The 9,500-nt window shown below is 41.4% G+C and overlaps 1 protein-coding gene across 1 annotated transcript; it reads left to right on the forward strand.

The window, feature by feature from the left end:
- The first annotated feature begins 206 nt into the window (after positions 1-206).
- On the forward strand, positions 207-6,196 carry LRAT (lecithin retinol acyltransferase). The gene is made up of 2 exons (XM_034770792.1): positions 207-809; positions 2,908-6,196. Exons 1-2 carry the CDS (start codon positions 264-266, stop codon positions 3,058-3,060), a joined length of 699 nt encoding a protein of 232 aa, XP_034626683.1. The 5' UTR covers positions 207-263; the 3' UTR covers positions 3,061-6,196.
- The last annotated feature ends 3,304 nt before the right edge of the window (positions 6,197-9,500 follow it).

The following is a 9,500-nucleotide window of genomic DNA, read 5'->3' on the forward strand; positions in this document are numbered from 1 at the left end:
GGGGAGGATCTCTACCTCCCGGAGGCTTTAACAGAGAAGCAGCATCAGGGCTGGCACAGGAGACTTTTTGTAGGCGCTGCTTCTGAATAAAGGTTTATTTCACTGCCGTTTGGAAGCCGCCCACTTCCCTCTCGACCAATCGGGGTTGTGCTTGCTTGTGGCCCCGTCACTCCCGCCCGCCAGGATAAAAAGGCAGGATGCAGGGGTGGGTGGCAGCATCCCGCAGCAGGAGGAAGACCAGGAAAAGCCCCCAGGTCCGCAGCATGAAGAACCCCATGTACGAAGTGGCCTCCCTGCTGCTGGAGAAGCTGCTCCTCCTGGCCAACCTCAAGCTGTGCAGCGTGGGCCCCGGCGCGGCGGAGGAAGAGGAGAAACACGCCAGCTACTACGACACCACCTACTTCAAGCGGGGCGACCTGCTGGAGGTGCACCGCACCCTCTTCGTCCACTTCGGCATCTACCTCGGGGACAACCGGGTGGCGCACCTGATGCCGGACATCCTGCCCGCCTTCACCGACGACCAGCGGCAGATCCAGCAGGTGGTGACCAACAAGAGGCTCATCCTGGGCGTCCTGGCCAGAATGGCCAGCATCCGGGTGGACGTGGTGGAGGACTTTGCCTACGGCGGCTCCATCCTGGTGAACCACATGGACGAGGCCTTCCCGAACAAGGCGCTGTGCGACGAGGAGGTGGCCCGCCGGGCGGAGAAGCTGGTGGGGGCCACGGCGTACAGCCTGCTGTGGAACAACTGCGAGCACTTCGTCACCTACTGCAGATACGGCTCCGCGGTCAGCTTCCAGACCGACAAGGTAAACCCCGCCCAGGGTCCCGGGGCCCCGCTCAGCCTGACGCCCTGCCTCGCTAGCAGGGTGCACCGGGGAGGGGACGCACCCACCCAGGGTTGCCCTGCGGTGCTGGTCCTCTGCAAATCTCCGATCTGTGTCTGGGGGTGGGGAGCAGAGCAGATCTAGTCGCTTTGGTGGCGGCCCCTCTTACCTTCTGATGTCCCGTGGAAACCCTAAACGGTAGGATGAGCTACCTCCCCCGGGTCAGGCACACCAGCTCTAGAATAACCTGGCGAAGGCAGTGCCCCCTGGCCTCCCACGCGGTCCCACCCGGCACGTGAGCCAAACACCTGCCCAGCTGGAGTGAGCGAGGACGCAGAGAGGAGAGTCTGGTGGGTGGGGGGACTGGAGAGGAAAACTGCCCTTGCAGGAGCCGCAGCGATCTTGCTGTAACTTTAGCCTGTCGCTCCCCTGTGTGAAAGGAGAGCTCACTCGGCCTCTTTCCCCCCCGCAAGAGCAGCATCAGTAGCTTAACGTGTGCCTTCTCGCGGGAGGGCTCTCTTCTCCTCCTCCCCCTGGTTCTTTGGCTGCTATTCCAAAAGCTGCTTGCAAAAGGAGTTGTCTGAAGCCATCATTTGCCTGAGGTTTTGAATTTTGTCTACATACTTCTAGTCCCTTGTGTAGTGTTTCCTCACACCCCGGAGCCTGAAAACTGGCAAGAGACAGTCTTAACACTTCAAATCTCCCACGAGGTCAAATGACCTGACATCCTGCAATAGACCATTAACGCTGAAAGGGATTTTGGTCCTTGACTGCTAATGGTTTGCTAGACTCAGCATGAAAGGGATCTTTCCACGCAGAGGGCCCAAAATGTGTAAATACAGGTAGAAGTTACAAACTCACCCCGCTGTAGATCATTTCCGCCTGCCCCCAAAGGGAACCTCCTCCGTTTCAAACCCAATTAGAATGCTTGGAAACGGGTTAAAACCCAGGGCAGTCTGGTTCCAAATATTGTTATTGCTGCAAATCAAGCCCCCCTCCACCTTAAATGCTAACTTAGTGGAAGAAACACAGACTCTTGTAATATATTTATAAGTAAAATATTTAATCTGTGTGTATTAGCAATGGAGCACTTTCCATCAGTGAAAGCTTTGCCAGGTTTTACAGCAGCAGAACAGATTTTAATTGGCATTACTGTTTAGCACCTCCAGAATAATAGAGTTTTTGTGTGTGGCTTGAATAGTCCAACAAACAGCTTGGTGAGAGGCTAGGCTGTGTAAAATCTCGCTCGGACTCAATCTTGACAATTCTTAAAACAACAACAACAACAAAAACTTGTTTTTTTTCCAAGTGTGCTCCCTGAGAAGTAGGTCACTTGGTGCTGAGGCCTGGTTTCCGTAAGTAAGCAATCTTTTGAGCAGTCTGGTCAATACTCTCTCTGGTTCGAAGTTAACATATACTGGCACTGCAGCCACTCTGCAAAACACTGTTTCACTGTCTCTCCCTTCCTCACCCAACGCCAAGCAGGATCCTGGATATTTTATTCAGCAGGAGATCAAACAGAATTAATGGCATTTTAAAGGATTGCAAAGACTGACTCCAGGCACATTTCAGTCTGAAACCTGTAGTATGTGAAGGGGAGCAGGGAGTATCTCTATGAAAGCGTAATTTTCCAGTAGATGCTAACAGTCAGTTCTCCAAATTACAATCAGTTACAGGTTTTGCAAGTCATTAAAACAATTTCCAAGCTGCTTAGAAATAACTTAACTGGCAGCTAAATTTAACCTCTCCGCAGTGACTTCGATCTTCTAGAAAATAAAGCACGATTCATTAGACAACTAGTAATGAACTCTTAATATAGGCTTGGGGTCTCTAAGGACCCGATTCTGCATTCACTGCAGTCAGTAGTGAAGCTCCTACTGACTTCAATGGGGCAGGGGCAGTTTCTAAGGGGAATACATCCCTTTTCACTCACCCAGGCATCCCTTTCTAGCCCACAGGAGTTGAATCGCTGGTACAGAGCAGTCTTTGATGGTCTGCTTTCTCCTTGCCTTCTCCAATACCTATCAGTTTGGAATGACTTTCATGTTTAACTGTGAACCTTTCCCTCTGACTTTTGCAGTTCTGTGAAACAGTGAAGATGATTATTCGGGACCAGAGAAGTGTTCTCGCATCTGCGCTCCTGGGATTAGCATCTATAGTCTGTCTGGGTTTGGCACCTTCCACCACCCTGCCCACTATCATTATTCCATTCTTTCTGTGGATGGCTGGTTAACAGCAGCACCAGCGCCTGTCAGTGCCTGTACATAGAATGTATAATATTGTATTTATAAAAGCACAAATTACTTAACAGTTGTGTAAAGAGAAAAAATGTGACCTGTAACTTGTGTAGTATTTTAATCACATCTTTATCCAGAACACAATGTACAAGGAGTAGCTTACTGTGTAAGCCAAATAACCAGATTTCCTGAAAATCTCACAGAAGGTAAATTTTAACACACCTTCCAAGCCATGAAAGTGTGTGTGTGTGTGTGTGTGTGTGGGGGGGGGGGGTGATATAGTTCTGCTCCCTGCTTTCAGTCATAAGTTAATCTAGTGAATGTATTTTATCCGGTATTTTTCTCTCTTAACTCTATGTATCCAAGTGCCATATAAAATAGTGAAGATTAGAGTTTCATCCTGAAAGTGGATGATAGAGGCCATCTAAGTACCTAGGTAGAAATGATGGAAGATGAAAACAAGCTAATTTCACTTCCATATATATGTATTTTTCATTCAAGGAAGTTACTATTTCTAAATCCACTTGTATTAAGCCTAGAAATATCTTTTAATGGGGAATAAAAGCAGCCTCAGGATTGTATTCTGCGTTGGTAAAAACTCCTAGTTAAATATTGTTTCCTGTACTACTGTGTGGCCAGATCGGTACTGCCCATTCAGTTCCTTTCTGAGAGGTGTTCACAAATCATATATCCATTTTAATTGCACAAACACTTTATACCATCCTGAACAGTGTTTTGCCTGGGTTTGGTTGCAAGGAAAGCCTGCGGTTCCTCAGAATTTTCCTTGCTAATAAGTGTCAGTGCAGCCAATATAATTCAATACAGGGGGTTTCAGAAGATATGGAACAAAGCAATTTGGTTGGTGAAAACTAGTAACATGCAAACCAATAAGAATTTTCCTATGTTCCAGGGGAGAAGGAAAGAGGCCCTTTTTCTCTTTTCTCTTCCCTCAGTAATGGGACCAGTGTGGGTGCCATAAAGTATCATGAGACTCTGTGGCAGATATTACAATCAAGCTACTGTAATTTAACAACTAAACATACTATATACCCCTTAAAAATTATATGTCTTTCATATACTGAATGTGTGAATATTTACCTACAAGCCAGCAACTTTTTGAAGAGCATGTAATATATGGTTCAAGGGCTTTTTGGAAAATATTACTATTCTTAACTCAGGCTGATACTTTTTTAATCTCAGACCTCTAAGGATTCTTTCCTTCAAAATCCAAACCTATCTATTCACTCATTTTGAGTGACTATTCTATTTTTATTATTATTTATCTACAATGTTTATTGCTGTTTGTAAACATGCCTTTTCTGTGTACTTAGGCATTTAAGCATTATTCTGCCTCTCCTTTTAAATCTAAAACATGCATAATCTCCAAACCTTGGCTCTCTTCACAGTGAAAGCTCAATATACGACAGTCAATTAAGGACAATATTAAATAACAAAAAATGCCTCCTTTACTACCATTTCTACAATAAGATTTGCTTTATCTTTATTTAAGAAACAAAAAAACCCCAACTGTTTGAAGTGTGGTATCTTGAATTAAGTGTCTGTTCTGTTGCTAATAGCAATGTCTCGTTTTGGCTACTCCGCTACAACTGACTGAAAATGTAAAGACCAAAGATGAAATCCTAATCTTATTGAAGTCAATTTCAAAACTCTCACTTATTTCAATTGAGAGAGGATTTCACCCCAGACTTCAATCCTAATACAGAATTGTATTTAAAATAAATGATATGTTCAGCTTGCAGCCATGCTCCAAAGCAGCTGGATTTAAACTACCACTAAATTGTTATAAACAACTTACATTCTTTTTAAGAGAGTCCTAAGGTGCCAACCTACAGCAAATTTTTAAATTAATGTGAAATGCTATTCCATCAAGTATGTATCATAACTTCTAAACAAATTCTATTGTATATTTTATTTACTGTACATAAGGTCAGCACTGCATAATTATATAAATATAATTCATTTGTATATGTTTACTTGTGTTCTGAAATCAATGAGCATAATGGAATAGCACTTCCCTAACAATGTTTATCCCAATAGGATACTGAGCAATCCATTGAGACATATATGGTATCTAATTACATTATATGTCCGCTCCTCCCTTTTACTTGGGATTTGTAAGAATTCCGGTAATTCTCATGAGTCAGTTACAGAATAAACAATGGGTCCATGACCAATAAGCTAATCATTGTTAGGCTTGTTATGAGGCGAGTGTACTCACAATAGCTGTAATATCAAAGGACTGATGTTGCCTCTTCGCTAATGGGGATGGGACAACCAGGGATATTTGGGGCAAGAAGACAGGACAGGCAAGATGTGATTTGTCTGAAAACTTTATTAGATGACACAGGGCACCTGGAACAGACACTGGGTTATTGTTCAGTCACATCTAGTAAGTGAAAATTGCTCAATAAAGTATCTCTAAGGAATACTTAAGACATGCTTAGACTAAGCCTTTTAAACCTGTGATACACTTGCTGTATTTTTTTGTCAGAGCTGATTCACAGGAGGACTTCAGTTATGCATTTAGGAGTTTTCATACAGTCCCCAATTCAGCAAAGTCCTATTAAATTAAGAATATGCTAATTTGCTTTGCTAAATTGGGGCCATAGACTGAGCAGATCTAACACCGGTGTGAATTCTCTTGTTCATCCCCTTGGATTGTTTGCTCTGAAGTCTCAAACTTTAAATTTCAACACCAACTATTTTTCTAATGACTATTTTTGCTAATATAATAATCTATTTAGGGATTATGAATAGAGTTTGCCTTTCAGGCCTAGGCTCAAATATGAATTTTAAAGGACAAAACACAGGGCAGTATCGTCATTGAGATTTTCATGTGTTGTAAGTGCAGGATTGGCACAATATATTGGTAACTATGAACGGTGGAGGATGGAGTAGATAGGGAGTGGAAATACAGAAGTTGCATTTCATTTTAGTTGGTCCTTTGTATGATTGCTTTTGAGTACGGTGGATCTTCTTTAAGAATGTTAATGTGCAATGCGGGGACCGAAAAGGACATGAGTCTTGTGTTGCTGGGACCTGTTAGTAGTAAAGACATCAGGTTAAAAGGACACATTTCATTATTACCTTACAAAGGTAAACAAAACAAAAAGATATAAGGGGACAATGCCAGGGTAGAAAAATATTTAAAAAAACCTTAGATTATTAAAATTCAAGTTCTAATGTTTTAATCACTTGATGCTATATTTACTTTTGTATTTTAACTTGATGAATGAAAATAGTCAGTTTCAATTTGTGTACAGTTAGTTTCTTTCAAGTCCTTATGCACTAACACTGTTACAATGTGTAGGTTGTAAAACTGCTAGGGAAAGTGTGTGTGTAAGTAAGATACCATTGAGATTTAAAGGGGGAGAAATCATGGCAAGATTTGTCAGTATTAGGTTTTGAGGAAAAAATGAAACTACATTTTTGGCGACATATGACCTGACAGCATCTCCTGCGGGATTCAGAAAGAAAGCTATAGAAGCAAGACATTCTCTGTTATGGCAACCGTAGGTCTGGTTTGTCCATATTGTGTGTGTATGTGTTATGTAATTAAATCAAAGGGTCTCACAACACAGTATGATGATATAGTGTTGTCTGAGAATGCTTCCTATGTTAGGAAATCAGTGGTTAGTATGCTCTGACTTTATATTTGAATATTAAATGGAAGTGACCAGATAACAAATGGCTCCTGGAGGTGCAAACTGCTCAAGCTCTGTAATACGTTAGGCCCCAATCCTACAAACACAAACATATGCTTAAATTTACTACCTGAGTAGTCGCATTGATTTCAAGTAAGTGTGTGTTTGCAGGAAAGAGGTCTTACATTGTAATACTGTGATTCATTCAGCAAGGGTGTATGTGATGTACCTATTTTTGTAGTGATCTTGCATGACCTTATGCTGTTGAAATAAACTGCCAACTCAAATCTTATTATTAAAATAAAAAATTTTACTTTGTTTAAACATCTGGGGTCAGATTCTCAATTAGTGTAACTTGGCAAAGCTCTATTGACTTCAGTACCAAATTATGCCAGTTTACATCAGCTGGAAATCCAGTGAGCTTGTGTTTTGAAAATGTCATAGTTTGACCACAATTCAAATGAGGTTTAAGTTGAGCTTTTTATATTAAATAATTAACATATTACTATCAGTCACTTTATAGTCAAATTTAAACCTGTAGTTGCTACCTTACTTCACCAATGTCAATGTAAGATTAGTGTATTATTTGCATAGGGACTTCCTGATCGGACCTACTATATTCATCACTTTATACCAGAATCCATTCTGCAGAGAATGAGGTTCTGTATCCTTTTTGCCTGTTGTTGCTAAGGCTATTGGTAAGAAATGTGGGCTAACTCCTGTTCCTGATCCTTAGTAAGGGGCAGAGAGAGAGAGGTTAGAGCATAGAGACAGGGAACATGGGCACTATTTCTGTCTCTTGCTATGTGATCTTGGACAAGTCATTTATCATCTGTGCCTCATTTTTCCCTACCCATAGAACTAAGATAATACATACCCTTCCTTACAGAGGTGTTGTGAGGCTTGGTTAGTTAATATGTGTATAGTGTTTTTAGATCCTTGGATGAAATATGCTATGTAAGTACTATTAATATTAATCTCTACCAAAAGCAAAATGTTCATGTTAGCAGGGGCGCTGGAACAATTTGTACAGTGGGGGTGCTGAGAGCCATTGAACCCAACTGTAAACCCTGCATATGATGGAAACGCCTTCAAGCCAGGGGGTGATGCAGCACACCCCTCCTCCCTGCACCCTTAGTTCCAGACCCTCTGCCTGTTAGTGGCATCACAATTACTCTCTCCGGAAATCATTGTGATGCCATAGGCTATGTCTACAGTATGAACTCAGGCCAGCAGACAGAGACTTATGTTAGCTCAAGTATAAATAGTAGTGTAGCCATGGTCAGTACTTTGTGGGTAAGTACTCAGCATGGTGGAGACATGTCACTGCTGCCCATACGACCGTGGCTACACTGCTATTTATTCTCATGTGAGCATGTGTACACGAGCTGGTAATCATACCCCTACCTCACAGTGTAGACATAGGCATAGAAGAATAGAACCTTAAGTGTGGAATAAGCAGCAGGAACAGATGAATGTTTTTGTCCCGCCTTTCAAATAAACTTTTTACTAATAGTAGAAAACAGGATGACAAATATAGGTAATAGAATAATCATAGTGGGAGGGGGAAGGAGGATCAAAGCTCAAATGCAGCTTGCTTCTCCATTGTATCTCAATCTAAATTTTTACCTGCTTAATCATAACCACCTATTCTCCCGTTAAATACTCACAGTGGCTCAGAGTATTAGTAAACACCTAATGTTAACCCCTTCAGCATTGATGATGGTTATAACCACTTTTGGTTTGGATGCTAAAACAATTCTTATCTCTCACCTCCCCTAATGCTCACCTGTACTTCACGTGAGGTTCCAAAAATCTTTGAAATAATACTATAATTTAATATATATATAAATATAGAAAAAATATATAAATACAAAATATTCAGTAAAGTTTCATATAATTGGGACATTATGAAGCTGCAGACTTCATACATTTCTGGCCACAACACCACAAACGTTTTAGGCCCAAATTTTTCAAGGTATTTAGGTATTGCTGCACTCAGTATTGCAATGCCTAACTGATTTAGGAGCCTCATTTTCAAAAGAATTTGGGCACTTAGAAGTCTAAGTCCCATCTACTGTCTATGGGACTTAGACTAAGTGCCTAAATCCCCTTTGAAAATGAGATGTAGCCTCCTAAATAGGTTAGACATTGCAATCCCAAGCACAGCACCACCTAAATACCTTTAAAAATCAAGGCTATAGTGCCAAAATCAATACATAAAGGTCTTCCAGATGTAGAGAAGTAGTATATATTCACCCAAGTACTAAAAACCAAAGTGACCCAAATTTGTGTTTCATACATGTAATAAACTTTGTTTTAAACCTATATATGATAGATAGTGGACACAGTGTTCAGAGCCAGAGCACAACAAAATAACATATTTTCTAAAATTGCCAAAATGGGGATTGCAAGGATCTACAATTTATCTTCTGCAGTACATGAATGCTCTTTAATCTATAATTCTTCATGAATCTAATCACTGTAAAAGGACCCATTCTTCTACAGTCATGTTCCTATGCAACTCTGACACATAATGTGCGTAACACAAACAGCTCTGTATAATCACATTTTTAGGAGAGAACAAATGTCTACAGCACTTCAAATGCTCACATTGACTTTTGCTATTCTGAGTGTTGGAGTCTTTGCTGGATTCCGCCACATCCCAATTTTAACTCTGAAAGAAGTAACTCATCATGGAGATACTCTGGCAATTGTAGATACTCTCTAAAGATTCTCCAAATCATTAATTCAGAGCTGCATAACTATTC

The sequence above is a fragment of the Trachemys scripta genome, chromosome 5 (genome assembly GCF_013100865.1).
Source record: "Trachemys scripta elegans isolate TJP31775 chromosome 5, CAS_Tse_1.0, whole genome shotgun sequence".
NCBI lineage: Eukaryota > Metazoa > Chordata > Testudines > Emydidae > Trachemys > Trachemys scripta.

What these genes read in the sequence shown, in the direction of transcription:
- LRAT (XM_034770792.1), top strand. Translation starts at nt 264, where the DNA reads ATGAAGAACCCCATGTACGAAGTGGCCTCCCTGCTGCTGGAGAAGCTG. An exon ending in TCAGCTTCCAGACCGACAAG is followed by an intron (nt 810 to 2,907) that starts GTAAACCCCGCC and finishes TGACTTTTGCAG; the next exon opens with TTCTGTGAAACAGTGAAGAT.